Raw genomic sequence first — 25,183 nt, forward strand, 5'->3', positions numbered from 1 at the left:
GAGCATGGCGGGCCGCAACTGGCCCGCGGGCCGTATGTTGTGCACCCATGCCCTAGGGGTTACTTACTAGACCAGCATATGGTACGGATACCCATATACTAGGATATAGTAGGGATGCCCTGGCGATAGCTAGAACTGGGCATATGGGTAATGCCCTAAGGGTTACTAGACCAGCATGTAGTAAGGATGCCCATATAGTGGCATATAGTAGGGATGCCCTGGCGATAGCTAGCTAGATCTGTGTATTAGCCCTAGGGATCACTAGACCAGCATATAGTAGGGATGTCCTGGCAATAGCTAGAGCTGTGTATAATGGTAGTATAGCTTAATGGCAACAAGCTCCTCTTGGAAGCAAGACGGTGCAGAGCACAGGTTCGGATCACGGGTCAACGCTTAGGAACCTCTTCGGTATTAAGCGCGATATGAAAAACAATTATAATTATAATACCCTAGGGATTACTTGACCAGTATATAGTAGGGATGCCCTGGCAATAGCTAGAACTGTGTAGAGGGCCAATGTGCTAGGGCTAACAAGACTTGCATGGGTGGGTGGAATTATACTAGGGATAGGTAGCCTTAAATATAGGGGTATGCCCCAGAGCTTGGCTTGCATATAGGAGGTACCTCCTAGAGATAGCAAAGTCTGCAAATTGTGGAATGTATTAAGGGGTACTAAACGTGCATATAGGGACATCTCATAGAGATTACTGGATCTGTATGTGAGGGAGTGCACTAGGGAAAGTTAGATGGGGGATGCCCTAGAGAAAGCTAGCCCTGCACACTGGGTATATTTCCTGGGGATAGCTAGATCTTTAAGAAATAGGGGAAGGTAGTACTACATATAGGGTTAATAACGTGGGGTTAGCTATACCTGCAGAAAGGGGCAAAGTGCTCGGGAAAGCTATACCTAAATATGGGGTGAATACTCTAAAGCTAGATAGGCCTGTGTGTGGGGTAATGCCACAGGGATAGGCAGACCTGCATGCAGGGGTATGCATGAGGGAACACTAAAACTGCCTATAGGGGATTCCTTAGTTAAAGATAGACCTGTGTATAGGGGAAATCTTCTGGAGATAGCTAGTGCTGCATATGGGAAAATGTAATAGGATTGTATAGACAGGCAAATATAGGCAATGTCCTGGAAATAGCTGGACCTGCACAAATGGGGTGTGCCCTATTAAAAGCTAGACGTACATATAGGGGCAATGCCCAGCGGCTAGCTCGGCTTGTGTAAAGGGTGAATTCCCTAGAGATTGCAAGATCTGAACTTGGTAGGAGGAGTGCCCAAGGAAAAGCTGGACGTACATATAGGGGCAATACCCTGAGGCTAGCTCGGCTTGTGTAAAGGGTGAATTCCCTAGAGGTCGCAAGATCTGACCTTGGTGGGAGGAGTGCCCAAGGAAAAGCTGGACGTACATATAGGGGCAATGCCCTGAGGCTAGCTCGGCTTGTGTAAAGGGTGAATTCCCTAGAGATCGCAAGATCTGAACTTGGTAGGAGGAGTGCCCAAGGAAAAGCTAGGCGTACATGTAGGGGCAATGCCCTGAGGCTAGCTCGGGGCTTGTGTAAATTGTGAATTCCCTAGAGATCGCAAGATCTGACCTTGGTGGGAGGAGTGCCCAAGGAAAAGCTGGATGTACATATATGGGCAATGTACTGAGGCTAGCTCGGCTTGCGTAAATGGTGAATTCCCTAGAGATCGCAAGATCTGAACTTGGTGGGATGAGTGCCCAAGGAAAAGCTAGACGTACATATAGGGGCAATGCCCAGCGGCTAGCTCGGCTTGTGTAAATTGTGAATTCCCTAGAGATCGCAAGATCTGACCTTGGTGGGAGGAGTGCCCAAGGAAAAGCTGGATGTACATATATGGGCAATGTACTGAGGCTAGCTTGGCTTGCGTAAATGGTGAATTCCCTAGAGATCGCAAGATCTGAACTTGGTGGGATGGGTGCCCAAGGAAAAGCTAGACGTACATATAGGGGCAATGCCCAGCGGCTAGCTCGGCTTGTGTAAAGGGTGAATTCCCTAGAGATCACAAGATCTGACCTTGGTGGGAGGAGTGCCCTATTAAAAGCTGGACGTACATATAGGGGCAATGCCCAGCGGCTAGCTCGGCTTGTGTAAAGGGTGAATTCCCTAGAAATCGCAAGATCTGAACGTGGTAGGAGGAGTGCCCAAGGAAAAGCTAGAGGTACATATAGGGGCAATGCCCTAAGGCTAGCTTGGCTTGCGTAAATGGTGAATTCCCTAGAGATTGCAAGATCTGACCTTGGTGGAGGAGTACCCAAGGAAAAGCTGGACGTACATATATGGGCAATGCCCTGAGGCTAGCTCGGTTTGCGTAAATGGTGAATTCCCTAGAGATCGCAAGATCTGAACTTGGTGGGAACTTGGTGGGAGGAGTGCCCAAGGAAAAGCTAGACGTACATATAGGGGCAATGCCCTGAGGCTAGCTCGGCTTGCGTAAAGGGTGAATTCCCTAGAGATCGCAAGATCTGAACTTGGTGGGAGGAGTGCCCAAGGAAAAGCTAGACGTACATATAGGGGCAATGCCCTGAGGCTAGCTCGGCTTGCGTAAATGGTGACTTCCCTAGAGATCGCAAGATCTGAACTTGGTGGGAGGAGTGCCCAAGGAAAAGCTAGACGTACATATAGGGGCAATGCCCAGCGGCTAGCTCGGCTTGTGTAAAGGGTGAATTCCCTAGAGATCGCAAGATCTGACCTTGGTGGGAGGAGTGCCCTATTAAAAGCTAGACGTACATATAGGGGCAATGCCCTGAGGCTAGCTCGGCTTGTGTAAAGGGTGAATTCCCTAGAGATCGCAAGATCTAACCTTGGTATTAGGAGTGACCAAGGAAAAGCTAGACGTACATATAGGGGCAATGCCCTGAGGCTAGCTCGGCTTGCGTAAATGGTGAATTCCCTAGAGATGTCAAGATCTGAACTTGGTGGGAGGAGTGCCCAAGGAAAAGCTAGACGTACATATAGGGTCAATGCCCTGAGGCTAGCTCGGCTTGCGTAAATGGTGAATTCCCTAGAGATGGCAGGATCTGAACTTGGGAGGAGTGTCCAAGGAAAGGCTAGACCTGCGAATAGGAATAATTCTCTAAGGACAATTAGACCTGCATATGAAGAAATGTCCTACATATTCATGGACGTGTATACAGAGATAATGTGCTAAGGGTGTCTAGGCCTGCATGTGAGGGACTGCACTATGGAAACCTAGACCTGCATATAGCGTGGATGCCCCACGAAAAGATAGACCTGTGGATATGATATGGGGGGATAGCTCAGGGGCAACGTGTTTGTCTTGGAAGCAAGACAATGCAGGGCAACACAGATTCGAATCCCGATCCCGTGCTTAGAAACTAATCTCTGGTATCTAAACTCTAATTATATTGCAAATTCCCTTTCAATAGCCAGATGTGCATATAGGGAGACTTCCTATAGAAGCGAGTCCTACACAAGAAGGTAATGCCCTGGGGGTAACAAGACCGGCATATAGAGGGAATATTATGGGGAAAGCTAGACTTTCAAAGATTGGAAATCCCCTAAAGATAAATAGGGGGAATGCTATATGGATAACGTGCCTTGGAAATAGATAGATATGTATATAGTGAGGCACAAATAGGGCTGCCATAATTATAGTGGTTCGGTGTATGTAATTACATGATGACGTTACATAGTGCCTCGTGGTAACCACCACCATACATTTTTAAGATCGGAACCGAACCTCTAAAATGGAGTACCACATTCATATTATGTGTCACAATGTGATAAGGCTATGCAAGAACATAAGGCCGATGGCCTTAATAGACCCTACTATAGAAGTACTCAAATGATAGTAAAACGATATTTAGTAAGTCGGACATCATAGAAAGAATCCATATCACTGTCACAACCTTGAAATGACAAACAGCTAAAGTTGCTTGAGAAGTAAACTCAAATGTCTTAAACACACAAGATGCCTTTGCTACAGAATCACCAAGTTATTCAAAGAAAATACATCAAATTAATCTTGAATTTGAGATTTCAATTGCGAAGATGAATGAAACGGTTTCTTTGATTAGAAAATCACGAAATTGAAAAAAGGAACACAGTCGAGTAAACAATTGTAAACAAATTTTAAAAAATGGGACTGGATATTACAACTGTTACATCGCAGTAAGCATTAGATTATAAATTGAGTTCTGTAATTTTGGATTTGAGAATTATCAATCTCAACATGAAATGGATAGCTTCCATGCCTTGAAAAAGCCCAGAATTGGGTGAAACACGTGCTCCATTGGGACAATGTTGGCAAGACAATTTGAAAACACTTGTTAGAAAAGTATTACTTTTTTAAAGGATACATTCAAATACACAGATGTGATGTATACATGTATCCATGTATATGTCTGTGTGGTGTGTGAGCCCCCCACTCTTTCCTTTGATCGTCTGTGTGGTGTGTGAGCCCCCACCTATCCCCGTGGTCGTCTGTGTGGTGTGTGAGTGCCCCACCCTTCCCTTTGGTCGTCTGTGTGGTGTGTGAGCCCCCCACCCATCCCTATGGTCGTCTGTGTGGTGTGTGAGCCCCCCACCCTTCCCTTTGGTCGTCTGTGTGGTGTGTGAGCCCCCCACCTATCCCTATGGTCGTCTGTGGGGTGTGTGAGCACCCCACCCTTCCCTATGGTCGTCTGTGTGGTGTGTGAGCCCCCTACCCTTCCCTTCGGTCGTCTGTGTGGTGTGTGAGCCCCCCACCCATCCCTATGGTCGTCTGTTTGGTGGTGGAGCCCCCACCCCTCCATATGGTCGCCCGTGTGTTGTGTTGGAGCCCCCACCCATCCTATGGTCGTCTGTGTGGTGTGTGAGCCACCCACCCTTCCCTTTGGTCGTCTGTGTGGTGTGTGAGCCCCCCACCCATCCCTATGTTCGTCTGTGTGGTGTGTGAGCCCCCCACCCTTCCCTTTGGTCATCTGTGTGTTGTGTTAGCCCCCCACCATATGGTCGCCTGTGCGATGTTGATATCTATCACCCCCCCATCTCTCTGGCACCTGAATTGACACTACGCACCTATGTGCCGCTACTGCCCTTCAACAGGGGGTCGGGCAGCATGTCTCTGCCACTTGAGTTGACTTATGCATCTGCATGACTTGATACACCTGATGTAACTCCCGTAACATGAGGTGACCCTGCCCAAGTATACATTCCCTTGTACCCATTATGACTTTATGTACCTGATGTAGTTCCCTGTAACATCAGGTGAGCTTGGCCAAGTATATATTCCTTTGTATCTATTATGACTTTATGTACCTGATGTAGTTCCCTGTAACATTGGGTGAGCTTGGCCAAGTATATATTCCTTTGTATCTATTATGACGTTATGTACCTGATGTAGTTCCCCGTAACAAGAGGTGAGCTTGCTCAAGTATATATTCCTTTGTACCCATTATGACTTTATGTACCTGATGTAGTTCCCTGTAACATCAGGTGAGCTTGGCCAAGTATATATTCCTTTGTATCTATTATGACGTTATGTACCTGATGTAGTTCCCCGTAACAAGAGGTGAGCTTGCTCAAGTATATATTCCTTTGTACCCATTATGACTTTATGTACCTGATGTAGTTCCCTGTAACATCAGGTGAGCTTGGCCAAGTATATATTCCTTTGTATCTATTATGACGTTATGTACCTGATGTAGTTCCCCGTAACAAGAGGTGAGCTTGCTCAAGTATATATTCCTTTGTACCCATTATGACTTTATGTACCTGATGTAGTTCCCTGTAACATGAGGTGAGCTTGCCCAAGTATATATTCCTTTGTACCCATTATGACTTTATGTACCTGATGTAGTTCCCTGTAACATTGGGTGAGCTTGGCCAAGTATATATTCCTTTGTACCTATTATGACTTAATGTACCCGATGTAGTTCCCCGTAACAAAGAGGTGAGCTTGCCCAAGTATATATTCCTTTGTACCCATTATGACTTTATGTATATGATGTAGTTCCCGTAACATGAGGTGAGCTTGCCCAAGTATATATTCCCTTTACCTACTGTGACATTATGTACCTGATGTAGTTCCCCGTAACAAGAGGTAAGCTTGCCCAAGTATATATTCCTTTGTACCCATTATGACTTTATGTACCTGATGTAGTTCCCCGTAACATGAGGTGAGCTTGCCCAAGTATATATTCCTTTGTACCATTATTACTTTATGTTCCTGATGTAGCTCCTCGTAACAAGAGTTGAGCTTGCTAAAGTAAATATCCAATTTCTTTGCACTTCCCTGGCCTATGTACACCAGGTCTGTCATTGTTTTATTGCACTTACTGTAACCGTATTCTTATGCCAAGTGCCTAGATGCCTCAGGGTTTTGCCCGCTATATAAATAAAAAAACAAACCAAGAATAAGCACAAATGTTACAAATACGTTCTTGAAAGAAGGATTTATTTAAAATTTGAAATTAGCACGGATTGCCTATTCATTTAGTTCTTATTCTTCACCTAAAGATACATTCCTTATCTGTCTAAGTCTCCCCTAGGGAACAATCTGGTTCCTGCTCTAAGAACCCTCTGATGACTTAGATTGGATTTTTTGGTGCCTTTCAGACACTCAGGCCCCACTCTGTTTTATCTTTATGTGCCATACTACTCCTTTCTCTAGCTCTAGCGGTCACTCTCCCGTACCCCATCCTACTATGCCCGCCGTCTCTCTTCTCTGTCCCTGACACTTCTTCCTCTGTCCCTTCAATGTCCCTCTCTCTAGTGACTGCCTCCACCCTTCGCTATTATTCACTACTACTCTCTCTCATCTTTCCACCTCCTCCATTACTCACACTGCTCCATTCCACTACTACTCCCCTCTCCAAACCACTGCTACTCCACTCTCCACACAACTAGTACTCCCCTCTCTGCATTACTACTGCCACTACTACTCCCCTCTCCAAACCACTGCTACTCCACTCTCCACACTACTAGTACTCCCCTCTCTGCACTACTACTGCCACTACTACTCCCCTCTCCAAACCACTGCTACTCCACTCTCCACACTACTAGTACTCCCCTCTCTGCACTACTACTGCCACTACTACTCCCCTCTCCAAACCACTACTACTCCGCTCTCCACACTACTAGTGCTCCCCTCTCTGCACTACTACTGCCACTACTACTCCCCTCTCCAAACCACTGCTACTCCACTCTCCACACTACTAGTACTCCCCTCTCTGCCCTACTACTGCCACTACTACTCCCCTCTCCAAACCACTGCTACTCCACTCTCCACACTACTAGTACTCCACTCTCCACACTACTAGTGCTCCCCTCTCTGCATTACTACTGCCACTAATACTCCCCTCTCCACACTGCTGATCATGCCACCCACAACTTCTCCCTCAGTCATCCTCCTTTCACTTTCTTAGTCACCTTTCTTTCACTCCCTACTCTCCCTCTATCACTCTCACTCACACGCCCTGCACACACACAAAAACCCAAGTACAACTCTCTCTTCCACCAGCCAATACCTCACCTTGCTCACTCCTTTGATAAGTCTCCTCCACACTCCTCTGTTCTGATCTTCTTTGGCCTGGTTTCGTGGTCCTCCTGCTCCTCACTTGACCTCACCTGAATAACCCACACCTTCCTTTTTTCTGTCCTCCCTTTTATCCTCCTCTTCCCCCTCCATTGGCTAGCTTCCTTTGCCGGTTCCCCAGACTAACCACTAGCTGCTCTTTCCTCAAAAAACGGTGTTACAAACATCAAAGCCTTCAAAAGGGGGCTGCAGACGCCCCTTTTTTGACGTGATTACACTGGTCTACCGCCATGATGGCCCTCCCCGGTAAATGTCCCAGTTCATATAACGGCCCACCAGTGGGGAGACGCCGGTTTGCTGAGGATGCTGAAAACGCAGCTGTTGTACTGGCGAGCAAAATACCCTGAGGTGGGCAGGTTCCCATTGGGACCCCCAGACCCTGTCTGAGACCGGTGCATGGTTGATGCGCTCCTCATGCGTGGTCTGACGCTACTGCCTTTCTCGGCAATGGGACACTAGCGCGTGTAGCGTCTGGCTGCTCCCAAACTGGTTTTCTGAATCTTCTGGTGCTTTGTTGTCTGGCGTCCACTCCTTGCCGCAGTCTGGTGGTGGTGGTGGTGGTGGTGGTTCTGTGGATACGGATGACTCATTAGTTGGATCTAGGAGGCAAAGGGAAAGACACTGGACAGAATGGGGCTGGGGTGATAGAAAGTGGTTCCTCTGTCATTCAGCCAGGCACAAAGGGAAGGGGCAGGAACTGGGGCCCCTCTAAACTCCCGAACCCGGCCTCTGATGAAGGACTGGCCCCCGGTCGCTGACCCTAGTAGGCCTCACACTCCAGGCTAAGAGGGGTCCCCACGCCTACTTTACAGGGGCAGATCTCAGGCCGTATCACAGGAAATGCCCTATGGGGAACTATACCTGCATATAGGGGAGAGCTATGTATGCACCTTGGGATAATGCTTTAGGGATAGCAATGGCCGCATGTGGGGGAATACACCAGGCAAAGCTAGGCTTGCACATTGGGGAATTCCATGGGAAAAATAGAGCTGCATAGAGAGCAATGCCCTGTGGATGGCTAAGTCTTCATGCAGGGGAACACCTAGGGGAAGTTAGACCTACACACAGAGGGAAGGCCCTAGGGATGGCTGGGCACGTGAATGGGAGGAATGCCATAGGAAGAGCAACATGTGGATATAGGAGTACTGAATTGCACCGTATTGGCATTCGGAAATATGGCACAGTGCTAGGCTACTGCCCAAGTGCCTCATCCAATTGCATAATGTGTGCAGTGAACACAGGTAGGGTGGTCCTTGCAGCAGCATTTACAGGAGCACATCCAGCTGTCGTCATCAGCTCAGCCAACACCTGTCCACCCCTTTGAAGTGATGAAGGCACTGCCTGCAGGCAGTGTTGTCGTATACAATTCCAGTGATTAACAACACTTCTGGAATTAGAAAAAGTAGCAAAAATATGTACTACAAGCAATTAACTGCCATTGCTTTTAGTTGATTCCCTAAAACGTTCAATGCAATACAGGGACTCATTCTGAGGTTGGCAGAGCGGTAAAAAAGTGGTGTTCATTCCGTTACTGCCACTTTTTTAGGTGGTAACGAAATTACTGCTGTTTTTACCACACCGCCAAATCCCAAGTTTGACGTTAAAGTGAAGGATTTATCTCCAGCTTCATGCTGCCAGTAAATCCTCAATTTTAAAGCCAGAAATCTGCAAAATTAACACAACAGAATTACCACTCTTGGTAATTCTGCCAAAATCTCCATAGAGTCCTATGAAATCCAGAAATGGGGACTAACACCGCCATGCCACCACTCAGAATCCTGTGGTAAATCCTCTGGACCGAATGGCATTAGCGGTAACCAATTTTGCCTGTAATTCAGAGGATTTACCGCCGAATTTAACACCAAACTTGAAATGCAGTCCAGAGTACTTTACATGGATTGTGGTCATCCTCCATTTAGACGCAAAACTTGCCTTTGCGTTTCTAATGTTGGACAGTGTGAAGGAGCTTAACCTGATTCTGGCCTGAAAGGAAATAAGCAATGACTAATAAGGCGACAGAAGTAGTGGAGGGTAGTAGGTACAGGGAAGAGTGATACTGAGATGCATGGTGGAAAGGGGCTGGAGAAAGTCCTACCAAGACCCACAAGGGTCGGATAAGATGATCAAACCTTGGCGAGAGAAGAAACTGGCATAGAACCAGGTCAAGTGTTGCGGCAAAGCAGTCAGTTGAGTCAAGAAATCAGAAAGTAAAAGTAGCATCGGCAGACATGGCAATGAGCTGGCAACAAAGGTCACACAGACCTGGCTCCTGGGTGGAACATTTGCCTAGAGTGGACATACACTGACCACCCCCTTTATGGTGAAACTACCGTAGTCTACATGCAGAGTGAAGTCCACTGAATTATGTTATCTGAGAATTGCATAGTGCCTAACTGCCACCGGCATTGCATTAAAGAGTTATAGATTACCTGGGAGCTCGGCAGACTGTAGTCTGAACATACATGGCATGCAGTACATTGCGTTGCAGGAAAAGGGCATTACACGATAATATACATTATGATTTCAGGCAAAAAACCATTTTTGGAAGCGATGACTAATGCTGTGACATTATATTTAGCAGTTTTAGGTTCTTTGTGTTTTGCTATGTCAGTGAATAAGTGATTGCTGGCTTGAGAACCGAATTTGGTGTAGAGAGGCACGTTGTGGGAGAGGATCCCAGAGAAGACCCTCCAAGACAGGGGTAATTAACAATAGGAACTGCACCGTGCCATTTAAATCATAGGCTAGAGGGCTCATAGCAACAGCAACTCCAGGCTGGCCAGTCACACAGTGCTCATTCTATGCTTGTACAGAGATTATTTTTCTCTCTCCAGTTAGGCCTGGAGTCATAATGCATGGGGAGATCGGTGGTGGTGGACCTGAAAGGCAGAGAGCTTCACTCGCGGTAGACCTCAAATTATTTTCACCATGAACTGTGGTATTGCGATCAAGGTCCCACTCATGAAGAGCAAGAAAGTCAAAGTGTTTCATGCTGTATGTGAGTTGCAAGGACTGAAGTGCTTACTCCTTCCTTTCCTCTCCCCTAAGGTGCACCAGTGACCATCACACAACAAAACCAATCAGGCGGCAGACGGTGACTGGGCCCACCAGTGACCAGCCGCAAGGATGGGCGAGATGGAGCAGCTACGGCAGGAGGCTGAGCAGCTGAAGAAGCAGATTGCGGTAAGCAGGGTGTATCTTTTTCCTGTGCTGCCAGCCTAAACAATGGGGAGGTCATGGTGAGAGCCAGTCATGCCCAGTTGGATGGGCGCTGGTCCACCTAGGTCCACTAAGCCGATGCAATCCCTTGTTGCAGAAGATCACTGGACACAGACTAGCTTTCTGCCCTGCCTTGTGATAATTAAAGGGTGCCTTTTACCCACTCCAACTTACCCTAACCTTAGAGCTCTCCTCCAACTCTAACCCTGGTGCTCTCTCCCCTTCTGCAGGAAGCTCGCAAGGTCTGCGCAGACACAACACTGGCCCAGGTATGTATAGGAGACATTGGAGATGCTCTTCTAAGTATTGATCCCACCATCTACCGAGTGCCTCTTCCATCCCTTAATAAATGTTTCTCCTGCCACCTGTTGTGTGTTCTATCCCATCATGCTCTGAGTGTGCCTTTCATGGGTGTGCGTGTCCCAGATTCGCATGCTGATTTCAGGGTCCCCGACCCTTCTCAAATGCTTTCCACACTTCCCCCTGAGGTTCCCCAGATCTCCAGCCCTTCTCGGTATGCCCGCGTACCTTTTCTCCTGGTTCACATCTCCAGAGGAATGGTGCTCTTCTGCGAGGCTCCGGCAGCACTGCTGTTCGTCGCTTCGCAGCCTTTGGCGTCCTTCTCGGAGCAGCTCTGCTCCGCGTTGCACCTCTCCGGTTATGGGGACGCCCGGAGGTTGATTCGTGTACCTGCTTGCACTGTCCTTTCTTCCCGCACTACCAGCGGCATACCTCCATCATCCGTGCAGTGCGTCACCCCTTCTCTACCAGGCTTGCCAGTGCAGTTCATGCAGCGGCTCATCGCTTACTGCCAGCTGCTTTCGACTTTCCTCCTCAGAGGATAGCTCTCTCTCAATGTCCCAGCTGATAGGGATTTAAGCTCCTGCAGTTCCCTGTTGGGTTGTTCTGGACCATTCAAATATTTCAGAAGACTAGACTGATCTCTCTGGGTTCTGCGGAGTGATCTGCATCCTCGTGGGCATTTTCCTCTTCCCAGTACTGGTGTACTCTTTACATAGAAAACCAATATTGTCCACTGGTAGTCTAGTCAGGTCTGAGGCATTAACTTGAATGACTGTACAACAAAGGATGTTGTCCCTATCTGAAAATAGGAAAGAAGGGTTGGTGTTCGGTAAAGAGGGGGTTTGGGATAAATCAGGATTATAACACGTTCTCCGGGAAGAGTTGTCCTTAATCCCATAAGGGGCTTCCTCTCCATGTGATCCTACCTCTGTGCACCACCCCCAGGGGGACTATTGTACTGTGGATGCACTGCCCTGGCCCCATGCAAAATGTCTTCCCCGTGGGGGAGAAGGGATGACATCCTCAGATTCATCACAAATCACACATTAGATGGGTTATCAGGACAAACGCCGTACCTGGTCATTAATGAGAACAGGAGGCATATAATCAGGGATGCGGTGGAAATGACACGTACCAATTACCTAAACTGAAATTAATTATGGAGAAGTGGATCATCTTCAAAACTGTTATCCTACCTTACAAGTGCCAGTTTGCTCTGGCTCATTTGTATCTAGGAAAAAAAGAAGCAAGAGCCTCTACATCGCTCGCCTGTACTGGCACAAATGTAATCTTTCTTCTTAAGGAAATCGTCGCCGCGCCATTCGGGCAGCCGTAATCCGGAATCCCGTTCCTCTACAGTTGTGCAGCCCTTACTCCCGGTGTATGTTCAGAAGCCAATTTAAAGCACAGTTTTCCTATTTAGCTCATGATCACGGCCAGTCGTGCCAGGAGACCCTTATGGGTACTGCACGCTACAAACATATATTCATTCATAAAGAACAGAAAGTGAACACGAAGATATTTATATAAATAGCAAACAGGTAGTAACTAGATATTACTAAAAGTTTGAGGGTGGAAAAGGAGCAACTGTGATGAAACTTCAAAGAACTGCTATTAAAAGAAAATGTGTATTCATAAAGACCGCTAACATCTGGGATAGTAGAACACATATTCCAGAAAAAGACCTGCAAGGAGAGAAAGTTGAAAATATTAAATTCTCACAAATTTTTTTCTGGAGGTCCGTTCACTCCATCAACAGAAGGCTGCAAATAGTGTCCAGAAAGACTTGCACAGCCTCTGATTGTCATGACAGGTGGCCACAGTCTTGGGAGGATAGCTCAGGGCCAAAGTGCTCTTCTTGGAAGCAAGATGACGTGGAGCAACACAGGTTTGATTCCCGGGTCAGCGCTTAGAAACCTCTGGGTATTAAGCGCATTAGAACTCTTGGTCTGACGATAACGCTCCGGGCAGGAACAGGCACTGACAGAGGGGGCCAACACAGGTTCTGCACCCTTGATTGGCAGTCTCTCCGAGCTGGTCCTCTTCAAGATGTTCTCTTTGGGGAAAGCTTCTCCAGACGGTGTTCAGGAATAATTCAGTGTCTTTGAAGAGGCTCAATGGGGGCTCTTAATGCAGGATTCTGGTGGAAGGTCTCCTCTGAGTCGCAAACTGGACTCAAAGGCAGTTCAGTGTCCATGAGGCCCCGGCCCTTAAAGCTCACTTATGATCTTCTTGGCAGGTGCTAAGGTTTTATTCAGACAAAGCCACCAGTACTAGTGGGAGCATCAATGCTGTTGGTAGCAACTTGGCGTGCTTCTGTTTTTAGGCACAGCGTCTTGAGGCAATGACTTTGGGATTCCTGGTGCTTTGCTGCTCACCTTCCTTAGAGATCACCTGACTTCTTCAGGCAAATCTTGGTGTGCAGTTAAAAAGTCGAAAACATTATGTCGAAAGTCCTACTGTCGAAAAAAAAAATGTCAAACAACATTTTTTTCAAATGTTTTATTTTTTTATTTACATTTTTTTTGGGTTCTGCAAGTAAAAAAAGGGGTAAAACAAAATAAAATTACAAAAAAGGGGAGTTGGGGGGGTATGGGGCGGAACCCCCCCATTTCGAACAAAAAACAAACAAAAATAGACATTCGACATTATTTGTTTCAATTTTTTTTTCCTCGACATTATGACTTTCGACATAATGTAATTCGACATTATCACTATCAACCCAAATCTTCACACCTGTATTCTCACAGCTGTGTTCACCAGGTAGACCTCCTCCAAAATCCAGTGATAGACTCTGCTGAGAGTGCCACGCCGACCCCAAACTCGCCCTCTGATGAGATCCTCTTTCACACCCCTTGCAACACCACGACTTTGTTTACTCTCCTGCCAATGGCGTGCATCCCTTTAAAATGTCTTAACACTCTTCAGGGTCCCAGAACCTCTTGTGGTTATTGCAATTGGTCTTTTGTATGGGTATGGGTCCCAGACTCGCAACACGTGTTCACCACGGCTTGGTTCACTCTCCTGCCAGGCCCGAGGTTCACTTTCGCTTCCTTCAGCTACTTTCAGGGTCCCCTCTCATTCTTTGCTTCTCATGGGATTACACGTCCCAGACTTGCACGCTGCTTTCACGGTCCCGACCCTTCTCCAATGCTTTCCACACTTCAACCTCAGCTTCCCTGGACGCCCATCCCTTCTCGGTATGCCCGCATACCTTGTCTCTTGGTTCACATCTCCAGAGGAATGGTGCTCTTCTGCGAGGCTCCGGCAGGACTGCTGTTCGCTTTGCATCCTTTGTCGTCCTCCTCAGTGCAGCTCTGCTGCGCTTTGCATCTCTTCAGTTACGGGAACGTGTCTCCCAAATCCGCTGCTCGGAGAGCCTCTACTCACACCCTGAATGAAAGGGCACCCGGGGAAGCAGTAGTCGATACCTGGTCCCCTATCCTGAGAGCCTTTACTCGCACCCTGAATGAAAGGGCACCCAGGGCAGCAGGCGATACCTGGTCCCCTATCCAGAGAGCCCCTACTCACACCCTGAATGAAAGGGCACCCGGGAAAGCAGTCGATACCCGGTCCCCTATCCCAAGAGCCTTTACTCGCACCCTGAATGACAGTTCTCCTGGTGCAGCAGGCGATACCTGGTCCCCTATCCTGAGAGCCTCTACTCATACCCTAAATGAAAGTGCTCCTGGGGCAGCAGGCGATACCTGGTCCCCTATCCTGAGAGCCTGTACTCACACCCTGAATGACAGTGCACCCGGGGCAGCAGTTGATACCTGGTCCCCTACCCTGAGAGCCTGTACTCACACCCTGAATGACAGTGCTCGTGGGGCAGCAGTCGATTCCTGGTCCCCTATCCCGAGAGCCTTTACTCACACCCTGAATGAAAGTGCACCTCGGGCAGCAGTCAGTACCAGGTTCCCTAGCCTGAGAGTCTGTACTCACACCATGAATGACAGTGCTCGTGGGGCAGCATTCGATACCTGGTCCGCTATCCCGAGAGCCTTTACTCACACCCTGAATGAAAGTGCACCTCGGGCAGCAGTCAGTACCAGGTTCCCTATCCTGAGAGCCTCTACTCGCACCCTGAATGACAGTGCACCTGGGGAAGCAGTCGATACCTGGTCCCCTATCCTGAGAGCCTGTACTCACACCTTGAATGAAAGTGCACCTCGGGCAGCAGCCGGTACCAGGGTCCCTATCCTGAGAGTCTGTACTCACACCCTGAATGACAGTGCACGTGGGGCAGCAGTCGGTGCCAGGTTCCCTATCCTGAGAGCCTGTACTCACACCCTGAATGAAAGTGCACCTCGGGCAGCAGTCGGTACCAGGTTCCCTATCCTGAGAGCCTGTACTCACACCCTGAATGAAAGTGCACCTGGGTCAGCAGTCGATACCTGGTACCCTATCCTGAGAGCCTCTACTCACACCCTGAATGACCCTGCATGTGGGGCAGCAGTCAATACCTGGTTTCCTTATCCTGAGAGCCTCTACTTACACCCTGAATAACAGTGCACCTGGGACAGCAGTTGATACCTGGTCCCTTATCCTGACAGCCTGTACTCACACCCTGAATGACAGTGCATCTGGGTCAGCAGTCGATACCTGGTCCCCTATCCTGAGAGTCTCTACTCACACCCTGAATGACAGTGCACCTGGGGCAGCAGTAAATACCTGGTCCCCTATCCTGGGAACCTCTCCTCACACCCTGAATGAAAGTGCACCTGGGGCAGCAGGCGATACCTGTTACAATATCCTGAGAGCCTCTACTTGCACCCAGAATGACAGTGCACCTGGGGAAGCAGTCGATACCTGGTCCCCTACCCTGAGAGCCTGTACTCACATCCTGTATGACAGTGCACCTGGGACAGCAGTCGATAGATACCTGATTCCCTATCCTGGGAACCTCTCCTCACACCCTGAATGAAAGTGCACCTGTGGCAGCAGTCCATACCTGGTTCCCTACCCCCTGAGAGTCTCTACTCACACCCTGCATGAAAGTGCACCTGGGGCAGCAGTCGATGCCTGGTCCCCTATCCCGAGAGCCTGTACTCACACCCTGAATGACAGTGCACCTGGGGCAGCAGTCAATACCTGATTCCCTATCCTTGGAGCCTCTCCTCACACCCTGAATGAAAGTTCACCCGGGACAGCAGTCGATACCTGGTCCCCTATCCTGAGAGCCTGTACTCACACCCTGAATGACAGTGCACCCGGGGCAGCAGTTGATACCTGGTCCCCTACCCTGAGAGCCTGTACTCACACCCTGAATGAAAGTGCACCTCGGGCAGCAGTCGGTGCCAGGTTCCCTATCCTGAGAGCCTGTACTCACACCCTGAATGAAAGTGCACCTCGGGCAGCAGTCGGTACCAGGTTCCCTATCCTGAGAGCCTGTACTCACACCCTGAATGAAAGTGCACCTGGGGCAGCAGTCGATACCTAGTACCTTATCCTGGGAGCCTGTACAAGCACCCTGAATGACCCTGCACCTGGGGCAGCAGTCAATACCTGGTTTCCTTATCTAGAGAGCCCCTACTCACACCCTGAATGAAAGGGCACCCGGGAAAGCAGTCGATACCCGGTCCCCTATCCCAAGAGCCTTTACTCGCACCCTGAATGACAGTTCTCCTGGTGCAGCAGGCGATACCTGGTCCCCTATCCTGAGAGCCTCTACTCATACCCTAAATGAAAGTGCTCCTGGGGCAGCAGGCGATACCTGGTCCCCTATCCTGAGAGCCTGTACTCACACCCTGAATGACAGTGCACCCGGGGCAGCAGTTGATACCTGGTCCCCTACCCTGAGAGCCTGTACTCACACCCTGAATGACAGTGCTCGTGGGGCAGCAGTCGATACCTGGTCCCCTATCCCGAGAGCCTTTACTCACACCCTGAATGAAAGTGCACCTCGGGCAGCAGTCAGTACCAGGTTCCCTAGCCTGAGAGTCTGTACTCACACCATGAATGACAGTGCTCGTGGGGCAGCATTCGATACCTGGTCCGCTATCCCGAGAGCCTTTACTCACACCCTGAATGAAAGTGCACCTCGGGCAGCAGTCAGTACCAGGTTCCCTATCCTGAGAGCCTCTACTCGCACCCTGAATGACAGTGCACCTGGGGAAGCAGTCGATACCTGGTCCCCTATCCTGAGAGCCTGTACTCACACCTTGAATGAAAGTGCACCTCGGGCAGCAGCCGGTACCAGGTTCCCTATCCTGAGAGTCTGTACTCACACCCTGAATGACAGTGCACGTGGGGCAGCAGTCGGTGCCAGGTTCCCTATCCTGAGAGCCTGTACTCACACCCTGAATGAAAGTGCACCTCGGGCAGCAGTCGGTACCAGGTTCCCTATCCTGAGAGCCTGTACTCACACCCTGAATGAAAGTGCACCTGGGTCAGCAGTCGATACCTGGTACCCTATCCTGAGAGCCTCTACTCACACCCTGAATGACCCTGCATGTGGGGCAGCAGTCAATACCTGGTTTCCTTATCCTGAGAGCCTCTACTTACACCCTGAATAACAGTGCACCTGGGACAGCAGTTGATACCTGGTCCCTTATCCTGACAGCCTGTACTCACACCCTGAATGACAGTGCATCTGGGTCAGCAGTCGATACCTGGTCCCCTATCCTGAGAGTCTCTACTCACACCCTGAATGACAGTGCACCTGGGGCAGCAGTAAATACCTGGTCCCCTATCCTGGGAACCTCTCCTCACACCCTGAATGAAAGTGCACCTGGGGCAGCAGGCGATACCTGTTACAATATCCTGAGAGCCTCTACTTGCACCCAGAATGACAGTGCACCTGGGGAAGCAGTCGATACCTGGTCCCCTACCCTGAGAGCCTGTACTCACATCCTGTATGACAGTGCACCTGGGACAGCAGTCGATAGATACCTGATTCCCTATCCTGGGAACCTCTCCTCACACCCTGAATGAAAGTGCACCTGTGGCAGCAGTCCATACCTGGTTCCCTACCCCCTGAGAGTCTCTACTCACACCCTGCATGAAAGTGCACCTGGGGCAGCAGTCGATGCCTGGTCCCCTATCCCGAGAGCCTGTACTCACACCCTGAATGACAGTGCACCTGGGGCAGCAGTCAATACCTGATTCCCTATCCTTGGAGCCTCTCCTCACACCCTGAATGAAAGTTCACCCGGGACAGCAGTCGATACCTGGTCCCCTATCCTGAGAGCCTGTACTCACACCCTGAATGACAGTGCACCCGGGGCAGCAGTTGATACCTGGTCCCCTACCCTGAGAGCCTGTACTCACACCCTGAATGAAAGTGCACCTCGGGCAGCAGTCGGTGCCAGGTTCCCTATCCTGAGAGCCTGTACTCACACCCTGAATGAAAGTGCACCTCGGGCAGCAGTCGGTACCAGGTTCCCTATCCTGAGAGCCTGTACTCACACCCTGAATGAAAGTGCACCTGGGGCAGCAGTCGATACCTAGTACCTTATCCTGGGAGCCTGTACAAGCACCCTGAATGACCCTGCACCTGGGGCAGCAGTCAATACCTGGTTTCCTTATCCTGAGAGCCTCTACTTACACCCTGAATAACAGTGCACAAGGGACAGCAGTTGATACCTGGTCCCTTATCCTGACAGCCTGTACTCGCACCCTGAATGACAGTGAGCCCTGGGAAGCAGTCGATACCTGGTTTCCTTATCCTGACAGCCTGTACTCACACCCTGAATGACAGTGCATCTGGGTCAGCAGTCGATACCTGGTCCCCTATCCTGAGAGCCTCTACTCACACCCTGAATGACAGTGCACCTGGGGCAGCAGTAAATACCTGGTCCCCTATCCTGAGAGCCTCTACTTACACCCTGAATAACAGTGCACCTGGGACAGCAGTTGATACCTGGTCCCCTATCCTGACAGCCTGTACTCGCACCCTGAATGACAGTGAGCCTTGGGAAGCAGTCGATACCTGGTCCCCTATCCTGAGAGCCCCTACTCACACCCTGAATGAAGGTGCACCTGGGGCAGCAGGCGATACCTGTTACAATATCCTGAGAGCCTGTACTCACATCCTGTATGACAGTGCACCTGGGGCAGCAGTCGATACCTGGTCCCCTACCCTGAGAGCCTGTACTCACATCCTGTATGACAGTGCACCTGGGGCAGCAGTCGATAGATACCTGATTCCCTATCCTTGGAACCTCTCCTCACACCCTGAATGAAAGTGCACCTGGGGCAGCAGTCCATACCTGGTTCCCTACCCCCTGAGAGTCTCTACTCACACCCTGCATGAAAGTGCACCTGGGGCAGCAGTCGATGCCTGGTCCCCTACCCTGAGAGCCTGTACTCACACCCTGAATGACTGTGCACCTGGGGCAGCAGTCAATACCTGATTCCCTATCCTGAGAGCCTGTACTCGCACCCTGAATGACAGTGCACCTGGGGAAGCAGTCGATACCTGGTCCCCTATCCCGAGAGCCTCTACTCACAGCCTGAATGACAGTGCACCTGGGGCAGCAGTCGATACCTGATTCCCTATCCTTGGAGCCTCTCCTCACACCCTGAATGAAAGTTCACCCGGGACAGCAGTCGATACTTGGTCCCCTATCCTGAGAGCCTGTACTCACATCCGGAATGACAGTGCACCTGGGGCAGCCGTCGATACCTGATTCCCTATCCTGGGAGCCTCTCCTCACACCCTGAATGACAGTGCACCTGGGGCAGCAGTCGATACCTGGTCCCCTACCCTGAGAGCCTGTACTCACACCCTGAATGACAGTGCACCTGGGGCAGCAGTCGATAACTGTTGCCCTATCCTGAGAGCCTCTGCTCGCACCCTGAATGACAGTGAACCTGGGGCAGCAGTCAATACCTGGTTTCCTTATCCTGACAGCCTGTACTCACACCCTGAATGACAGTGCACCTGGGTCAGCAGTCAATACCTGGTCCCCTATCCTGAGAGCCTCTACTCACACCCTGAATGACAGCGCACCTGGGGCAGCAGTAAATACCTGGTCCCCTATCCTGAGAGCCTCTACTCACACCCTGAATGACAGAGCACCTGGGGCAGAAGTAGATACCTGGTCCCCTATCCTGACAGCCTGTACTTGCACCCAGAATGACAGTGCACCTGGGGAAGCAGTCGATACCTGGTCCCCTACTCTGAGAGCCTGTACTCACATCCTGGATGAAAGTGCACCTGGGGAAGCAGTCAATACCTGGTCCCCTACGCTGAGAGCCTTTACTCACATCCTGGATGAAAGTGCACCTGGGGCAGAAGTCCATACCTGGTTCCCTACCCCCTGAGAGCCTCTACTCACACCCTACATGAAAGTGCACCTTGGGAAGCAGTCGATACCTGGTTTCCTTATCCTGACAGCCTGAACTCACACCCTGAATGACAGTGCACCTGGGTCAGCAGTCGATACCTGGTCCCCTATCCTGAGAGCCTCTACTCACACCCTGAATGACAGTGCACCTGGGGCAGCAGTAAATACCTGGTCCCCTATCCTGAGAGCCTCTACTTACACCCTGAATAACAGTGCACCTGGGCCAGCAGTTGGTACCTGGTCCCCTATCCTGACAGCCTGTACTCGCACCCTGAATGACAGTGAGCCTTGGGAAGCAGTCGATACCTGGTCCCCTATCCTGAGAGCCTCTACTCACACCCTGAATGAAGGTGCACCTGGGGCAGCAGGCGATACCTGTTACAATATCCTGAGAGCCTCTACTTGCACCCAGAATGACAGTGCACCTGGGGCAGCAGTCGATACCTAGTACCTTATCCTGGGAGCCTGTACAAGCACCCTGAATGACCCTGCACCTGGGGCAGCAGTCAATACCTGGTTTCCTTATCCTGAGAGCCTCTACTTACACCCTGAATAACAGTGCACCAGGGACAGCAGTTGATACCTAGTCCCTTATCCTGACAGCCTGTACTCGCACCCTGAATGACAGTGAGCCTTGGGAAGCAGTCGATACCTGGTTTCCTTATCCTGACAGCCTGTACTCACACCCTGAATGACAGTGCATCTGGGTCAGCAGTCAATACCTGGTCCCCTATCCTGAGAGCCTCTACTCACACCCTGAATGACAGTGCACCTGGGGCAGCAGTAAATACCTGGTCCCCTATCCTGAGAGCCTCTACTTACACCCTGAATAACAGTGCACCTGGGACAGCAGTTGATACCTGGTCCCCTATCCTGACAGCCTGTACTCGCACCCTGAATGACAGTGCACCTGGGGAAGCAGTCGATACCTGTTACAATATCCTGAGAGCCTCTACTTGCACCCAGAATGACAGTGCACCTGGGGAAGCAGTCGATAACTGGTCCCCTACCCTGAGAGCCTGTACTCACATCCTGTATGACAGTGCACCTGGGGCAGCAGTCGATAGATACCTGATTCCCTATCCTGGGAACCTCTCCTCACACCCTGAATGAAAGTGCACCTGGGGCAGCAGTCCATACCTGGTTCCCTACCCCCTGAGAGTCTCTACTCACACCCTGCATGAAAGTGCACCTGGGGCAACAGTCGATGCCTGGTCCCCTACCCTGAGAGCCTGTACTCACACCCTGAATGACAGTGCACCTGGGGCAGCAGTCAATACCTGATTCCCTATCCTGAGAGCCTGTACTCGCATCCTGAATGACAGTGCACCTGGGGAAGCAGTCGATACCTGGTCCCATATCCCGAGATCCTCTACTCACAGCCTGAATGACAGTGCACCTGGGGCAGCAGTCGATACCTGATTCCCTCTCCTTGGAGCCTCTCCTCACACCCTGAATGAAAGTTCACCCGGGACAGCAGTCGATACTTGGTCCCCTACTCTGAGAGCCTGTACTCACATCCGGAATGACAGTGCACCTGGGGCAGCCGTCGATACCTGATTCCCTATCCTGGGAGCCTCTCCTCACACCCTGAATGACAGTGCACTCGGGACAGCAGTCGATACTTGGTCCCCTACTCTGAGAGCCTGTACTCACACCCTGAATGACAGTGCACCTGGGGCAGCAGTCGATACCTGGTCCCCTACCCTGTGAGCCTGTACTCACACCCTGAATGACAGTGCACCTGGGGCAGCAGTCGATAACTGGTGCCCTATCCTGAGAGCCTCTACTCGCACCCTGAATGACAGTGAACCTGGGGCAGAAGTCAATACCTGGTTTCCTTATCCTGACAGCCTGTACTCACACCCTGAATGACAGTGCACCTGGGTCAGCAGTCAATACCTGGTCCCCTATCCTGAGAGCCTCTACTCACACCCTGAATGACAGTGCACCTGGGGCAGCAGTAAATACGTGGTCCCCTATCCTGAGAGCCTCTACTCACACCCTGAATGACAGAGCACCTGGGGCAGAAGTAGATACCTGGTCCCCTATCCTGACAGCCTGTACTTGCACCCAGAATGACAGTGCACCTGGGGAAACAGTCGATACCTGGTCCCCTACCCTGAGAACCTGTACTCGCATCCTGGATGAAAGTGCACCTGGAGAAGCAGTCGATACCTGGTCCCCTATCCTGACAGCCTGTACTTGCACCCAGAATGACAGTGCACCTGGGGAAGCAGTCGATACCTGGTCCCCTACCATGAGAGCCTGTACTCACATCCTGAATGACAGTGCACCTGGGGAAGCAGACGATACCTGGTCCCCTACCCTGCGAGCCTGTACTCACACCCTGAATGACAGTGCACCTGGGGAAGCAGTCGATACCTGGTCCCCTACCATGAGAGCCTGTACTCACACCCTGAATGACAGTGCACCTGTGGCAGCAGTAAATACCTGGTCCCCTACCCTGCGAGCCTGTAATCACACCCTGAATGGCAGTGCACCTGGGGCAGCAGTTGATACCTGGTCTGTCATCCTGAGAGTCTCTCCTCACACCCTACATGAAAGTGCACCTGGGGCAGCAGTCGATACCTGATTCCCTATCCTGAGAGCCTGTACTCTCACCCTGAATGACAGTGCACCTGGGGCAGCAGTCGATACCTGGTCCCCTATCCTGAGAGCCTCTACTCGCACCCTGAATGAAAGTGCACCTGGGGCAGCAGTTGATACCTGGTCCCCTATCCTGAGAGCCTCTACCCGCACCCTGAATGACAGTGCACCTGGGGAAGCAGTCGATACCTGGTCCCCTACCCTGAGAGCCTGTACTCACATCCTAAATAACAGTGCACCTGGGGCAGCAGTTGATACCTGATTCCCTATCCTGGGAGCCTCTCCTCACACCCTGAATGAAAGTGCACCTGGGGCAGCAGTCCATACCTGGTCCCCTACCCTGAGAGCCTGTACTCACATCCTGACTGACAGTGCACCTGGGGCAGAAGTCGATACCCGATTCCCTATCCTGGGAGCCTCTCCTCACACCCTGAATGAAAGTGCACCTGGGGCAACAGTCCATACCTGGTTCCCTACCCTGAGAGCCTGTACTCACACCCTGAATGACAGTGCACCTGGGGCAGCAGTCGATACCTGATTCCCTATCCTGAGAGCCTGTACTCGCACCCTGAATGACAGTGCACCTGGGGAAGCAGTCGATACCTGTCCCCTATCCCGAAAGCCTCTACTCACACCCTGAATGACAGTGCACCTGGGGCAGCAGTCGATAACTGGTCCCCTATCCTGAGAGCCTCTACTCGCACCCTGAATGACAGTGCACCTGGGGCAGTAGTCAATATCTGGTTTCCTTATCCTGACAGCCTGTACTCACACCCTGAATGACAGTGCACCTGGGTCAGCAGTCAATACCTGGTCCCCTATCCTGAGAGCCTCTACTCACACCCTGAATGACAGTGCACCTGGGGCAGCAGTAAATACCTGGTCCCCTATCCTGAGAGCCTCTAATCGCACCCTGAATGACAGTGCAACTGGGGCAGTAGTCAATATCGGGTTTCCTTATCCTGACAGCCTGTACTCACACCCTGAATGACAGTGCACCTGGGTCAGCAGTCGATACCTGGTCCCCTATCCTGAGAGCCTCTACTCAAACCCTGAATGACAGTGCACCTGGGGCAGCAGTAGATACATGGTTCCCTATTCTGACAGCGTGTACTTGCACCCAGAATGACAGTGCACCTGGGGAAGCAGTCGATACCTGGTCCCCTACCCTGAGAGCCTGTACTCACATCCTGGATGAAAGTGCACCTGGGGCAGCAGTCCATACCTGGTTCCCTACCCCGTGAGAGTCTCTACTCACACCCTACATGAAAGTGCACCTGGGGCAGCAGTCGATACCTGGTCCCCTACCCTGAGAGCCTGTACTCACATCCTGAATGACAGTGCACCTGTGGAAGCAGTCCATACCTGGTCCCCTACCCTGAGAGCCTTTACTCACACCCTGACTGACAGTGCACCTGGGGAAGCAGTTGATACCTGGTCCCCTATCCCGAGAGCCTCTACGCACACCCTGAATGACAGTGCACCTGGGGCAGCAGTTGATAACTGGTCCCCTATCCCGAGAGCCTCTACTCGCACCCTGAATGACAGTGCACCTGGGGCAGCAGTCGATACCTAGTACCTTATCCTGGGAGCCTGTACAAGCACCCTGAATGACCCTGCACCTGGGGCAGCAGTCAATACCTGGTTTCCTTATCCTGACAGCCTGTACTCACACCCTGAAAGACAGTGCACCTGGGGCAGCAGTAAATACCTGGTCCCCTATCCTGAGAGCCTCTAATTACACCCTGAATAACAGTGCACCTGGGACAGCAGTTGATACCTGGTCCCCTATCCTGACAGCCTGTACTCGCACCCTGAATGACAGTGCACCTGGGGAAGCAGTCGATACCTGGTCCCCTATCCCGAGAGCCTCTACTCACAGCCTGAATGACAGTGCACCTGGGGCAGCAGTCGATACCTGATTCTCTATCCTGGGAGCCTCTCCTCACACCCTGAATGAAAGTTCATCCGGGACAGCAGTCGATACTTGGTCCCCTACTCTGAGAGCCTGTACTCACATCCTGAATGACAGTGCACCTGGGAAGCAGTCGATACCTGGTGCCCTACCCTGAGAGCCTGTACTCACATCCTGAATGACAGTGCACCTGGGAAGCAGTCGATACCTGGTCCCCTACCCTGAGAGCCTGTACTCACACCCTGACTGACAGTGCACCTGCGGAAGCAGTCC

The 25,183-nt window shown here is 50.8% G+C and overlaps 1 protein-coding gene across 1 annotated transcript in view; it reads left to right on the plus strand.

Moving 5' to 3' along the window:
* GNB3 (G protein subunit beta 3) overlaps positions 1-25,183 on the plus strand; it is a 204,891-nt gene that overhangs the window by 79,698 nt on the left and 100,010 nt on the right. Inside the window, exons 2-3 of the mRNA XM_069650634.1 lie at positions 10,619-10,753; positions 11,020-11,058. Coding sequence (XP_069506735.1) covers positions 10,697-10,753; positions 11,020-11,058 — 96 coding nt within the window. The 5' untranslated portion in view covers positions 10,619-10,696. The remainder of the gene's footprint in view (positions 1-10,618; positions 10,754-11,019; positions 11,059-25,183) is intronic.

This window comes from Ambystoma mexicanum, chromosome 3p (genome assembly GCF_040938575.1).
Source record: "Ambystoma mexicanum isolate Mex_15411 chromosome 3p, UKY_AmexF1_1, whole genome shotgun sequence".
In the NCBI taxonomy this organism is placed as follows: Eukaryota; Metazoa; Chordata; class Amphibia; order Caudata; family Ambystomatidae; genus Ambystoma; species Ambystoma mexicanum.